The 14,430-nt window shown below is 39.4% G+C and overlaps 3 protein-coding genes across 6 annotated transcripts; 1 reads left to right on the plus strand and 2 right to left on the minus strand.

Annotated features, from left to right (window-relative positions):
* Positions 1-499: 499 nt before the first annotated feature.
* Positions 500-1,669, minus strand: Robl (dynein light chain roadblock). Its single transcript, XM_078181538.1, has 4 exons — positions 1,528-1,669; positions 1,323-1,421; positions 1,175-1,253; positions 500-1,100 (listed from the first exon to the last, which is right to left on the minus strand). The coding sequence occupies exons 2-4, from the start codon at positions 1,323-1,325 to the stop codon at positions 889-891; spliced, it is 294 nt and encodes a 97-aa protein (XP_078037664.1). The 5' UTR covers positions 1,326-1,421; positions 1,528-1,669; the 3' UTR covers positions 500-888.
* Positions 1,600-5,686, minus strand: Naxe (NAD(P)HX epimerase). Of its 4 annotated transcripts, none has more exons than XR_013494122.1 (5): positions 4,660-5,027; positions 4,125-4,450; positions 3,681-4,058; positions 2,641-3,611; positions 1,981-2,092 (listed from the first exon to the last, which is right to left on the minus strand). XR_013494122.1 is itself a non-coding variant. In XM_078181533.1 (5 exons), the coding sequence occupies exons 2-5, from the start codon at positions 4,745-4,747 to the stop codon at positions 3,246-3,248; spliced, it is 1,158 nt and encodes a 385-aa protein (XP_078037659.1). In that variant the 5' UTR covers positions 4,748-4,897; positions 5,669-5,686; the 3' UTR covers positions 2,479-3,245. The 4 variants fall into 4 exon arrangements, 3 of the variants coding, with proteins under 3 accessions (XP_078037660.1, XP_078037661.1, XP_078037659.1); XM_078181533.1 differs by lacking the exon at positions 1,981-2,092 and adding an exon at positions 5,669-5,686 and having other exon boundaries at positions 2,479-3,611; positions 4,660-4,897; XM_078181534.1 differs by lacking the exons at positions 3,681-4,058; positions 4,125-4,450; positions 4,660-5,027 and having other exon boundaries at positions 1,600-2,483; positions 2,641-3,247.
* A 1,898-nt stretch (positions 5,687-7,584) lies between these two features.
* LOC144470274 (alkylglycerol monooxygenase) lies at positions 7,585-13,880 on the plus strand. Its single transcript, XM_078181227.1, has 9 exons — positions 7,585-7,869; positions 8,493-8,617; positions 9,244-9,395; positions 9,486-9,589; positions 10,339-10,501; positions 10,987-11,138; positions 11,802-11,936; positions 12,359-12,469; positions 12,807-13,880. Exons 1-9 carry the CDS (start codon positions 7,744-7,746, stop codon positions 13,065-13,067), a joined length of 1,329 nt encoding a protein of 442 aa, XP_078037353.1. The 5' UTR covers positions 7,585-7,743; the 3' UTR covers positions 13,068-13,880.
* Positions 13,881-14,430: the final 550 nt, after the last annotated feature.

Raw genomic sequence — 14,430 nt, forward strand, 5'->3', positions numbered from 1 at the left:
TTATATTCTTGCCTATTGACATGTAAAAAGCTAAATACTATTTTTTAATAATGCAGTCTAGTAGAATATTATTTGTTTTAGAATACTACATAGAAAAATGAATTCATAAATATTTATACTCATAATTAAAACAAGTCTTTATTTAATACAATGAACTTCTAAACACTGCCACATTTAACGAGGCTGATGAAGTTACCTGACTAGGAAATAAATGGTTTATACTATTCTTACTGTGCTCTCTTGTACATCACTTATATTTTAAAACTCATGAAAATCATAGTTTTTAAGTATCAATCGATAAAAAAAATTTCTAACAATACTGACTAAATATTGTGTTAGTTTCTTCAATTTTTCTATTGTAATATTTATTGTTTTATATACTCTATTAATCAACAGAATTATCTTTATTGCATCTGTATGTATCAATTTCATTAGAAATATATCCCTAATTGTAGTTGTATGAATAATTAGGTAAACTAAATAACTCTACGACTAAAGATACTTTTTAAATAAATATTTAATTATATTCAATTTTCTCGTCATAAAAATTTATTGAGACAAGAAGACGAAGTATTAATTATATAATAGATAAACTTTGTATAACAAACTGTCTGTATTAAATAAAAATTTGAAGCTACTATAAATGTAATTATTTGATAATAACTTCTTTCTTCAATGAATGCACAATGGAGAAATGAATTTGATTAGTCAATAACACGCATAAAGCACATTCTTCAAGGCCATTTTAAAAATAAAAATAAAATATTGTTTTTGCTTAGACAGCAACAAGAAAATAGTTCAAATTAAAATGGAATGTGCTGTATAAAATAATTTAGCAACACGTAGTGAAATATATATTTTGGTATTTGTTAGTTCTTTTTTTATATGTCAATCCACTGGATTTTGTATTACTATAAGTATAAATTCTTTATCCGGTGCAACCATAATTTCATGTTTCTTACTACGAATACGCAGGAATGTTAGGTCATTAGTTGGATCTAGATCCCTTACTACAGACCGTGCTTTGTCTGAGAGTTGGCTTATTAAACCTGCATATTGAACTGTTGTAGTATTATCCAATGTAGACTTGATTGGTATACCTGAGTATTAGAATCACATTAAAAGCTGTCCAACAGTTAAATAGTATAAATTGTTGACACGAGATTATATTTACCTTCTGCATTGACGACAATCGTTCCCACGACTCCTTTATGCGATTGAATACGTTTCATAGTTTCCTCCACCTCTTGTGCCTGAAACAAACATCGCGTATTAGTTCGATAAAGTTTAAGAATGCTGAACATAATTCGTTACTAACGTACCATTTTACAATATTAGTAGTTTATATTTGATACAACGTAGCAATTAGAGTATTTTATGAATTTGGTAGCAGGAAATTGTTAGCTGAATCGTATCGCCTACTAAACATTCATTAAAAATACACGATATTTTATTGTATTCGTACATATGCATGTATTGTGTGTAAAATGACAAGCGTAGAATAACCGGTGTATGGTAGTAACTTACAGTTGTTAAGTTTCAAGCGCCACCTAGGTACACAGAAACATCATGGCGGGGAATTTAAATCGCGCTATTCACTTTTCCATTACGTAACTTGTATATTATACATTACAATACAATCAAAAGTATTGCTTACAAAATTATAAAATAGTTGTACTTATTTTATAAAATGCAAAGGAATAATTAAATCGGTTCCCTGATACTCTGGTAAATTAAGACCGTATTCAATCTCTAACTTTTTGGGTACAAATCGGCCACCTAAATAATGATATTTTCCTTGAAACTTTGTAGCACACATCTTTGGTGCTGTCAATGACACAAGCATTTCTGGTTTTATTCCATCACTTGCGGGTGGTCCATTTTCAACGTCCCAACCTGATGGTATATCTATACTACAAATGGGTATAGTTGTATTTACCATCAGCTGGACAATTGGAACAAACAATTCCCTTACAGGTGGTTTAAAACTGAATCCAAACAAAGCATCTACTATAAGGTCAAATTCAGATAACCTCGTTTGGATAAAATCTTCCAAATTGCTCTCCATCAATGGAATATCATTTTCAGTGCACTGAAACAATAAATTTTGATACAGCGTATTATCTGTTCTTTTAGGATAATAGATCTCTGGATTATATCCAAATTGTTTCAAGTGTCTAGCACAGACAAGTCCATCGCCACCATTATTTCCTGGTCCACAACAGACGAGAATTTTTTTGTCAGAATTTTTTAATGACGTATAATTGTGAGCAATGGCAAATGCACAACTCTGTCCAGCAAGTTCCATTAATTGATCCACGCTGAATTTATACTTTCCAAATAAATCCTTATCAATATTGATACTCTCCTGCTGGTTCAAATACTTAACCATGGTGGTATAAAATACTCTTCCGAAATCAAAAACAAACGTATTGCTGGACAATATGGGCTTTATATAACTTTTAATGCACGATATCATTTATCTGTTTTAATAAACAGAAACGTACAGTCAGTATGGAACCCTTATGGAACTAATGTTATAACCTCTTTCAGTTAGTAACGTTACAACTTATAATCTCTAATAACAAAATGTTATTGAACGATAAAGGTGTTTCTTACAGTATAATAAATGTCTAATACCTCAGCGAAAGTTACGCATGTTTTAATTTATTTTATAATATTTTGGAGTATTTTTATTCTCAATTATTACGTGTTTGTAGACCACTAACGTATCGTGTACAACTGAATCGGCGATCACTCAATGACTTTTTACTTAACTTATTTATGCAAGAAATTTTTTTACACGTAATTATAAGATTATTTAGTATTCTATGTACATATTATGTATTATCAATTTTTCGAAAATTTGTATACAAAATATTATAATTTAATTGCAACCACTATTATAAAAATAATACATATACGTATGTGTGAATTTTTCAAAAATTACATAAAAGAAATTGAATGTTACTAAAGTAATGAGACCTACTCCCGCATACTTTTCTTACTCCCTAAACTGATGATTACTGGATCGTTAGCCAATCAGGGTAAAGAAAATTTTTATATCGACCCTCGCTAACGAACCATGCTGTATGTAGTTGGTAAAGGTACAGGACTAAGATCAATTACTGTAATTTAATTTTTACAATGCGTACTTACATACATAATATGAGGAATAGAACGTCTTATAGTTCATTAAAGCACCTTATGTGCTAACAAATAAACAAGCATTTAAACAAAAATTGTTAAGAACAAAATCCAACAGAATTAGTTTTGAATTTATTAATATATGTCATAAGTTGTTTAAATATTTCTTTTACCATTCTATCCGGTCTCCATTTAGCACTATATGGGAACTCGAAAATTTCACTGTATGGATCACGTGTGTTATTCATATGGTATATTGACACTATAGTTACTATAGGTTTATGTGGAGGAAAACTAGGTGGCAATTTAGTATCTATCATAAAATGAAAGTCCTGGTCAGATAATAATAATGATATAGATTGGAAGCTACAGGCATCGTATTCTATAAGAGAAAATCGTTGATAGTTCAACATTGCTGCAATAAAGAGCCTTCTGCTTTCAAGAATCTGAACCAATGATTTTACCTGAAATAAATATTTATATTAGTAAAAATAGAAGAATGATGTAAAATTTATTCTATAAAAATTGCGTACCTTCTCTTCAATGTACTTCTTTGTCTCTAATACATAATGTGTTAGAGGTTTGTCTATTGGATAATGTGGTAACTCCAAAGTTGATGTTCCATCGAGAACTTGTTCCAAGTATTTAGAAAAATGAATCTGTCGCATAATACGGTTCCAATTTGGTCCATAAAATGTTACAAGGAGCATTGCTATGTCATTTTGCGATTGGAAAGGTCGATCTATCAATTGGGATACATCTATCGACAAGCTTAACAAAAATGTAGCTTCCATAGGTTTGGAACCAAATGGCAGCAACATCACTTCAACATCTTCTTGTGCTATGCTCGGTGAACTCATTAACATATCATATTCTCCTTTTAACCTGTCCTGCTTCTGAAGTAACTGTACCTACAGCAAAAGAGACTTTCAAATATAATTGATACAATGTGTAATCAAGGATGGATTATTACGAACCTGATGCTGCTTATAACATAATAAAAGTTCCATAAGGACATTTAACAATGCATTCTGATCATTGACATTCCATTTTGCAAGACTGGGCAGTCTAGCAGATAAAGTATCAATGTTCATGTCCATTAAGAAAGTATCATCATTGAAGAGAAAATCAGGACCCATTTCAGGACATTGCGAATCAAAAAATACATTCCATGTTAGAGTCTGTTTTGCGTATGGAATAGATAGTTTAAAATGATCTGCTTCTGCTTTGTCGCAACTCGATGATATAGTTTCTATTTGGATTGCCCTAGATAATCTTCTACTGGACTGTTCTCCAGATATTTCTTTAAAAGAAAAATATAAAATGTCAAAATGCATATTATTAGACTGTGAACATTTATGTAAATATAGATATCAATAGACACTGAAATTCAAGAGTGGTTTACTTTATTGACTAAAGAACTAAATAAGGGACTACGAAATGGAAATTTTCATAAATATTTACAATTTAATAACACACGATACAGTTTACTTAATTAAATAATAGACTTACCGAGTTCGTTAGCTTCTAAAACACGTTTCAAAAGCGGCTCAATATATGAATCTATACGGCCTAAAAGCATATACTGTTGGTTCGACATTTTAATATTTGTGAACGATCATAGCAATTGTTACGTATATGTTGCATTCAATTGTCAAATGCAGCCTTAGTCAAAACTGATTATGTATAGGTTACATTTGTTCATAACTGCACCTCTCCTGGCAACTGTGTCCTTCAATTATTCTTAAATCTAACAAAGTTTAACTTTAGGAGACTGAAAATATCAATTTTCTTTAACAAAACATGATCTTTAATTGTTGGTATTACTTTTAACAACACTACTTATTTAAAACTTCTGAAATGAAACACGCCAAGGAGTGGTGGCGCCATCCGTGAGAAAATGCAGAGACTATTCGTCAAGCGTTTGACCAATAGTTTCAGCGCTTTCATCATCGATGGCGTCACAAGGCAAAAGCGGCTGTAACCTGTATTACCATGTTTAATCGTCTGTCGATAAATTTGCCTACCAGTTTGAGCGTTCCGCCCCTACATGAATTGGCACATTGCACACACTCTTATATATGTAGTAAAACGAGTAGGATTAAAAAATTTATTTTCTTTCCAATCGATGTCTCTCGCAGCTTGAATCCACTGACGAAATAAATGTCGTTGAAAGAAGAAGCTTTAAATAACAAATGAACGAATCTATTTGCCGCAATTAAAATCAATATCCGTGTTGAATTTTGACTAACAGAGATAAATTACGATACTATCGATAGAACGTTTTATTTGTTCCTTTCGAATGAAAAATGATTTAGCGAAATGAATGGTGCATTGAGCAAGACGGTAGATAGACGACAACGGATAGGAACAATCGCACAATTACATAATGGACGACAAACTCGATACTACAGCGAAACAATAAATTGTTTGAACATTCGTTAAACGCGAAAAGAAACCGTTTAAGCGCAACAGTGACATGAAAAGCCTATCTTGTGGCGCATTAAGTCGGCTGATTTACATTTTGTTTCTTCTTCTTATCTGGTTTTTTAGGGTCATGCTCTCGTTCCACCAAATAATTCGCCATTAAAACTGATCGCGCGTAACTAGACTGCGGATTTTTATGCGCGTTATGATTTTTAAACATTGTTTTTACCGATCCCAAGATACAGGGGCTACACATAAACGTTGATCTCGTTCTTTGATCATTTTAATGACTCGGAAACGATGCAGCGATATATTTCACAGTTCTTCGAATACTTTATACACTGGAGTACGTTCCGTCTATATTAATTTCTGCCCGAAATGCATAACGATTGGTTTCTATGTATGTGTCGCAGTCGACGAGGAGAATTTTTATTTCGCATGAAGATTCGCGGTCCGACGATAATGTGTGGAAAATAATGTATCAGGACGGAATAACAAAAGCGCGTGGAATAAAGATTTTGGAATCTCATTAGAATTATTTCAATTAGAACAATTAAACGTGTGCGTTATGAAACACCCCGCGTGTGTCCGCCGACAATGCGCTCGCTCTCTGACATACCACGATGCCGAAGGTTCGCACATTTAGCCAGTGGCGTATCACGCCGACACGCGATCCCGCGAACTTCTTGTTCTCTTATCGATCCCATTCGCGGTATAATCGAGCAGCCGGGACGAGAATCAAGAGAAAGAGGGAGAGGGAGAGGGAGAGGGAGAGGCGAACCCGCGCACCTAATCTGCAAGCGATTCAACGTATGAACACGCGCGTTCTTCTTCGCATCGCGCACAAATTTCTTAAGCGAGTTTTCGCACATTCTGCACGCGATTTTTCGAAAATCGATTCGATCGTTCGGGCAGCGTGAAATTATTATTGCATTAGCCCCTTGCACGGTTTCGTTCGAGACTCCACTCGTCTTGCTGCGCCGGACATGTATCCTGGCGGCTATAGCCGGCCGCAACGCGTCGGTTTCGGTCAAATTTTGGGATCGCTAATTTTGGAATTATCTGAAAATTCGCGGCTGTGGCGCGGCTCGATGTACGTAGAAGAACCGTAAATATGAATACACAGTTGTTATCGGTACGACGCAAGAGTGTTATCGATTATTTAACGAAGAAGTTGAGTAACGATAACGCGTTTACTGTATGCCGAGCGATTAAGTCGCTCGCCACAGAAAGATCCACGCCTCGACGAGCTATTAGGTGAGTGCGGAAGATCGACGATCGAAAGCGTACCTTTTTCAACTAGGAGCGATACTCTGTAGCCTAGATCAATTTTCATTCGGCGATGTCACGAATATGGTGCAAATGAAATTGTATTCTCGCTCATCTTTATCTCTCGACTGTTATCCGAATTATTAAATCATTAAATTGAGAAACGAAACACGGTCGTTTCATTGGAAATTAATTCATGACTTGTAGTAATTAGAACGATCACTAGTCGCACGTGTTTTCGGCTCGTATTTTTAGCGCCTTGAATATTACGCCATTAATATTACATTTCAATGAAATATTCGACGATTCGGTAAACTAATTGCAACTCTTTTCCATAAACTGGCAAGATTCCGACTTTTTCAAAAATGCAATGATATTAAATTGGAAAAAATAAAAATTTGCTAGTTGATGGATCAAGCGTAAGATGCTTTTTACAGCGGTGGAGAGACAGCTGTGCCCCCCGGTTAATTAACGAAGAAATTAATCGGACGGCGCGGCATGTTCCCCGTTGACCAGAGATCGTGCAACGACGAGCGACGAGCGACGAGCGACGAGCGACGAGCGTCGCGCGTCGTTGTCATTGCGGTTGTCGTCTTCATTGTCGCGCCATTATCACATACGGCCGTGAAAGAGACATCGCGCGCGCATACTCACGTGTCCTCGAGAGGATCCGACGCGACGCGACGCGAACTCACATATGTATATAAACGATGCGTGAACGGCGTGCACGGATGATTAACAACAGTGTCCGATGGTGTCGGCATAGTACGGCGTGTCCGTAGACGGCTACTCCTCATTGTCTATTTCTTTTGTCGTTGTTTCGCATGATCGCAGGAGAGCAACGGCGGCGCGATCCGAAACCGGCGAGCAGAAACCGCGCGCTTTAGGTCAGTGCAGAAAATGAACGTCTCGCGAGTCGATCTGATCCTCGGCCCACTCTGGAACGCCGGCAAGCTCTTCTACCTTGTCAACCCTTGTGAAACGATATTCGAGTTTCCAGGACAAGTGCCGGACTATCAACCGCAGGTAATTCAACGTGTCTTAATTGGAACGCGACGATCGCTGGACCCCGGATTTTTACGGGGCACAGAATTGAAATACGCGCGCAATGAATTGAAACGAGCTAAGATTACATTGAAATGCTCATTCAAATGATTATTAAAATGTCTGAGAAAAAGAGATTACTCGTCTCTGTGGCTCTTATCGCGGTGTAACGGTTATACATATATACTACGCTCGCGCAGACGAAACATCATCGCGGCGATCGAATAATGTTGTTAAAGAACGATTTTAGATTAGATCACGGTGATCGACGGGCTTGATTAATTATTATGAAGAAAACGTGAAAGTTATTTGTGCCGCGCGACTCGATCAAAGTGACTATTATTTATTCCTGGGCGATTCGCGTGTTTCGTCGCGCGGCTCGACTTTGATCGTTCGCTCGTGCTCCGGAAGACTCCGCGGCGGTCCATCCGTCCCGCCGGCGACGACAATCGCCATTATCTCCGCGCATTTTTCGTTAGATAGCGATGCATTTTGCACCGTTGCGCCTCGCGTTCTTGCATCGGTGCACCGGACTTCGCGCTCGTCTCAAAGTTCGGCGATTCTGATATATCAATCGAGCGAATTGGCCGGACGTTTTGCTGCAGGTATGGCTGCCGTTCTTCGTGCTGATCGTTCTGGAACAGCTGATACTGGCTTCGAAGAGGAAAAAGTTTCGTTTGAACGATCAAGTTACGTCCCTGTCTCATTGGTTGTTTCACGAGAGTGGCCGGTAAGCATAGGTAAATGACCCGGTGAACGTAGCTTCGATATTGCTCGATTTTAATCTGCTATATTGTGCCTAAATCGCATGCATGATTCATCATTGGATCGACGACGACGCACGGCTCGACGCGTTCACGCGGAAATAATACCGATCATCTTGCCGACGATTTTTACGCGAAATCATCTTTTTGATCTTGACGTCTTCCTCGGCGACGCGCTCCACTTACATATTTCTTGGTTGCGCAAGAACACCGTGCATCGCTTATCGGTTTATCGACGCTTTGTCGCAAAAATTGAAATTTCACCGAACCTCGTCGCGACAACGTGCGTGCATCATCGTTCAACGCGAATTGCTGTCTATTTCTGTGCGCGGTTATTTCTTCCGAGTATTTCTAGCCGGTGCAATGCCCCTTGTCTTTCAATTCCTACGCGATAAAAATAGTCGTAGAACGCGAATCTCATCGCAGTTGAAATAGATCGCAGGCCAAATAGATCAATTACGGTCGTCCATCCTCGTCGGAAGGACATTTTGATATACGAAGGATATTTTGATATACGTGTGTATAAAATTTGAGTAATTTGTTTGCGATCTCGAGAGATTTAATGGTATGGTTTCCGGGATGTGGATTGCAGCATCTTGTCCCGCGGCGCCGAGTATTACACGTACATCGTGATCCACGAGAAATACCATTTGTGGAGCTTGCCATGGGACTCGGCGTGGACCTGGTGGATCACCGCGGTCGGCGTGGACTTTTGTTACTATTGGGTTCACCGGAGTAACCACGGTTAAATTCCTATCTCGCAAACCATGTGTGTGAAAGTAGACAGGTGGTTCGTAGGCGACGAATTGATTAGTGTTTCTCGCCCGTTTGCAGAGGTGCACTTTTTATGGAGTCACCATCAGGTGCATCACAGCAGCGAAGAGTTCACTCTCGCGGTTGGTCTGCGGCAGTCCGTTTTGCAACACTGGTGTAATTTCGTGAGTATCGCCTCGTGTTACCGTCCGTTCCATTTATACGTATGTAGTGGTATATATTTATACATATATGTACCGCGATACAGCCGTGTACGCTACGTGTAGACGAGATTACGGCTGCGGGTATCTGCTGCGGCCACCGCAACCCCACAACTGCGGGCGCAATCCTACGCGATCCCCCCTTCGCGCGTCCAATGTTACTTCGACAAAAATGCGATCTTTTAGCGCGGCTTTTCATGTCAATATCGCCAGATTATTTATTCAGCTTCTGTGACCTCGATTACGCAATTTTTTCATTTTTCTTCGTTAACAGCGTAATTTGTAATTTCGAAACGATTTTATCGAGATTTTATCGAGATTTTATCGCGATAATTTTATCGAATTTTCCAGCTGAATTATTTGTTCGACTCGACTAATTAAGCATTCGATTGTCCCGGAAACAGAAATGCCTTTTAGAGATTGGCGGACGTGGAATGCTCGAACGCTCATTAAAACCGCATTTGAATTAACCTCGTTAGTATAATTATCGGTGGCGGGCTTTCGATAGAAAATAATAAGGAGCTCGTTCAATGCAATTGCGTCGTCGGTTAGAAAATTGTCATCTCGATTGATCGTCGAGATCACAATCGGGAGGCCTTTATAAATCCCTAATTGCGCGTCTCGGCCGTAGTAAACGTAAACGTAAACGTAAACGTAAACGAACAAGATTATGGCTACGTAATCTTCCGACGGGATCTGTAAAATGATTACAGATGTTCTACTTACCCCTCGCCTTTGTTCTACCGCCGTCGCATTTCATCGTTCACAACCAATTCAACTTGATTTACCAATTATGGATTCACACGACAGTGATCGACGATCTCGGCCCCTTAGAATTCATATTCAACACCCCGAAACATCATCGTGTGCACCACGGTAAGCGATCCAACCCCGATGATTCTTTGTTACCTGTGCAATGTGTCACGCGCCGCACTCGGCTGCATCTGTTTCCGCGGCTGTCTTCCCACACGATCGCGATTCGTGTATACATATATTTCTATATTTCTGTATTTGAATAGCTTAACATATCATTATTTTTATATTTCTATATTTCTATATTTCTACATTAATATAATGGTATACTGCATAGTTGAAAAAAGACGGCTACCATGCTATGCGTATCTTCACGCATGCGAATTCTTAACGGCGCCGATTAATTAAAAACGATTTCGAACATGTTATAAAATGGCAGGCGCGTCCAGTAAATATCGGTGGTTCCGATTAAATACCACGAGAGCTATTACCTGAAAGGTCGCGGGACGACCACGTTGATCGAACACAAGTTCACGTCGCAACGGATAATTGTAATCAATTATGTAATTCGGTATGGTGTCTAACGATTCATTTCGCTTGGCTTGCAGGCTGCAATTTGTACTGCCTGGACAAGAATTACGGTGGCGTTCTGATCGTATGGGATAAGCTGTTCGGTACGTTCGCGGAGGAGAGGAAAAAGGAGGAGATAATTTACGGGCTGGTTGTCAGTCCTGAATCGTTTAATCCCCTGTATTTGCAGGTGAGCAGCGGCAGCATCCCGGCAACCGTTCTTTCTTATATTAACCTCGCGCATAATGATCGCCATATCGGACCGCCTGTATCCATCCATCCATCCATCCATCCATCCATCCCTCCATCCATCCGCTCGATCGACACGCATAATCGTTCCGTTACATAAAGTTTGAATCGCTTATGCAAATCCCGTCGGGTTTCAATTGACATTAACAACCGAACGGCTCGAGTCGTGTTGTAATCGGGATTCGCCGTTCGATTTGCAATAATTAGCTCGTACATCAAGTGCCTATAGTAGTTACCCGACGCCTCGTTGCATTACAAAATAATTGCATGTTCCCCGCTATTCTCCTCTTTTTCTTCTTCGTCGTCGTCGTTCTTCTTCTTCTTTTGTTTTTCTTCCTCGCGGAACATTCGTTTGAAATTTCTCTGTAAAGGCGGTTCGATGCGATCGATTCCTTTCGAGCCACGATTTCCTGGGTTACTTCGGGTTAACTGTGTAGTTTCTATTTATTATCTTTATATTTTACAATTTTTGCAAATTTTTCTTTTCAATTTTAATTTTTTGCTCATTATTTTGCATTCCATTGTTATCGGACTGAAAATGGCTAGGTCAAATACCGCGCGACGTAAATACCGAATTTGCGCGATTATGCGTATATTTTTGCAGACATTTTACAGCATGCGATTGATAGAGAAAAGCTTGCAAATGGAATCACTTACCGACAAGTTGGCGGTCGTTTGGAAAGGGCCCAGTTGGTTCCCAGGCGGTCCTCGCTTGGGCCTCGACGAGCGTAAGATAAACGTGAGTGTACCTATCTCTTCCTTCGACCATTTACGATCAATTCAAAATAATTACGACAATTGAGGATATAATTTTTATATATAATTTATATAAATGATTTCGTCTAATCGAATTCACATATTCTTACCGCGTCGGCGAATCGTTGGATCACGAACAGCATTGATTCGTCGAAAGGTCGACTAACAGAAAGTGGACAATTGGTTAGACGTTGTCGCTTCGTTGATAACACGGGGGTAAACTTGCGCGTGACAACGAACTCGCGTGAGAAGTGCCGGTTTTAAGTGTCGCGATCGAACAAACCGGTTTCAACCTCGCGAAGCGTCCTTCCCATTATCCGGGAGCGCACTGACTTGTCTCCGCCGCGTCATAATCACCGCTCAGGTATCAGTAATTTTCAACGAACGCGTTTTTGCCCCGTCCAGGTCACGTCCAGGACCCTGTACGATAAGCCCGTGCCTGCCTGGCAGAGTATCTACGCAGTTCTACATTTCTGCGTGGCTCTTTTTTGTCACCTGCAGTTGTACGATGCCGAGGTAAACAATTGAACGTTTCGACACGATTCTTACATCGATCGATAGACTGCGGCGCGGATTTACACATTTATACCTACACGTATTCGGATTTCGAAAATGCAATAGGATGTATAACGTAACAATATCTGATCGCATTTTTATTTTCTTGTTACGTTGAATATATTTTCGAAGATCGAATGCGATACTTTTATCCGAACAATTCAAACAATTTTTCGAAGAACAATTAGCTCCTCGTTGAAAAAGATCTAACGTGTCGAGGAGAAAGGAAAAAAAAAGTGAAACCGGAGGACCGGGGTTTGTATAAAATAGAGTCTAGAGAAGAGCGTGATTTTTCCAGGAATCGACGAAGACAATGTCGACCGGCATGACGATCGCGAATAATCTGGTCGCGTTGACAACGATCGGGCTGCTGTTCGATAAATCGAAGTACGCTGGCGTGATGGAACTGATCCGATGCATCGTTTATTTAAGTTATTCAACGGTATATAATTCAATAAATGTATACATATATTCTGCACACGTTGCATCCTGTTGCGTTTGGGTATTATATTTCCTTAGCGAAATAAGATCGTGCCTAAGAACTGTGAGAACGGAATAGAAATATGCTGCTGTAACCGCTAACACGCCGAACAGAGAACAGTTTCTGTGTAATCGATATATTATTGTCTTCTTGCCGCATAATAATAATTTTACAGAGAATCCGACAAGTATCCGTACATTGTGTTTAACAGTGTCATTGTGCGATCCCGACATGGGATATTGTAAAATGTCAAAATCGGATCCGATCGACTTACCTACCGCATTTACTTACCGATCCTCGGGCAACCCTCGAACAGTTCGTAAATGATCGTAGTCAACCGATCGCAACGAGATCTCCGAGCCGATTTCGACACCGAACACGCGTGTGGACGGTGAACGCGGCGAGCTCCGCAGCGGAGCCGCCATTTTGTCGGGCTCTCGTGGTCGCGACGTTCGCGCTATTCTCAACGAAGAACGATGGACTTTTTAACCCCGAGTAATTTTGCTTTGCTGGATAAATATATACGTATATTCGAATGATCTAGAAACGATTCGTGGTAATCCTCGGTAATCGTGAAATGAAGAATTTCGGATCCGCCATATTGTCGGCCTCGAAGCGGTGTTCTATTTTCCGACGATTCTTAAAAGAACACTATACGGTTGTATATATGTATGTATATATTGTACAACTGGTCGAGGGTTGCCCGGTGAAAGCAAACAAATACGATCAATGACAGGGGCAGCGATAGAACGACGCGTTTGCTTATAAACGTCCCACAGGTGTTTATTAATCAGTAAATGTATTATTTCATGTCGATTTCATCGTTGGAGTGTCTCCGAAACAAATCGATCGAGAAATAGAGCTAATAAATATAGAGTATCGGCTAAACAAGCAATTGACTAGATCTTTGTTATGTGGTACAACAATGTGACCGAATACGATGTTACTCTTGAACAACTTTACACAGTATACGTACACCGGCGTCACCCGTCTCTTAATGTAATCCGAATCGAATTTACGGAATGTCTCTCTCTCTCCTCGCGTTCGAACGGAAACCGCTCTTTTTACTTTTAAATAACAACGAAGCTTTTAACAGAAACGAAATTAGTCGAGCTGGAACCGAACAGCACGCAGCGAGCGTCGATTTCACTTAATATACGGGGCTCGGCTAAAAGAAAACGGCCGGTCTCTCCTCTCGCAGCGAAATCATAAAGCAACGAAAGCTTTCGATCGGAACAATTAATTAACCGTCGTCTCGAAAGAAGCGGAAAGGCACGCGACATCGTTTTCGTGGATTCGTTCGATTCGTGTAGTACGGCGTATTTATTACAGCGAGCGATAAAGAAGTTATTGCCATTCTGAAAAGGGAACCGAAAGGCACGCAACGTCGACAGTATCATTTATCCAGTCATAGTTTTGCCCGGCAATGAAAAACGGAACT

This window comes from Augochlora pura, chromosome 5 (assembly GCF_028453695.1).
Source record: "Augochlora pura isolate Apur16 chromosome 5, APUR_v2.2.1, whole genome shotgun sequence".
In the NCBI taxonomy this organism is placed as follows: Eukaryota; Metazoa; Arthropoda; class Insecta; order Hymenoptera; family Halictidae; genus Augochlora; species Augochlora pura.

Coding starts and splice junctions, on each gene's coding strand:
- LOC144470274 (XM_078181227.1), top strand. CDS start 7,744: ATGAACGTCTCGCGAGTCGATCTGATCCTCGGCCCACTCTGGAACGCC. Junction 9,396..9,485: donor GGTTCACCGGAGTAACCACG/GTTAAATTCCTA, acceptor GCCCGTTTGCAG/AGGTGCACTTTTTATGGAGT. Junction 12,470..12,806: donor TGCAGTTGTACGATGCCGAG/GTAAACAATTGA, acceptor TGATTTTTCCAG/GAATCGACGAAGACAATGTC.
- Robl (XM_078181538.1), bottom strand. Junction 1,101..1,174: donor GATTGTCGTCAATGCAGAAG/GTAAATATAATC, acceptor TCTAATACTCAG/GTATACCAATCAAGTCTACA.
- Naxe (XM_078181533.1), bottom strand. CDS start 4,747: ATGTCGAACCAACAGTATATGCTTTTAGGCCGTATAGATTCATATATT. Junction 4,451..4,659: donor TTTAGAAGCTAACGAACTCG/GTAAGTCTATTA, acceptor TTTCTTTTAAAG/AAATATCTGGAGAACAGTCC. Junction 4,059..4,124: donor TATGTTATAAGCAGCATCAG/GTTCGTAATAAT, acceptor CTTTTGCTGTAG/GTACAGTTACTTCAGAAGCA.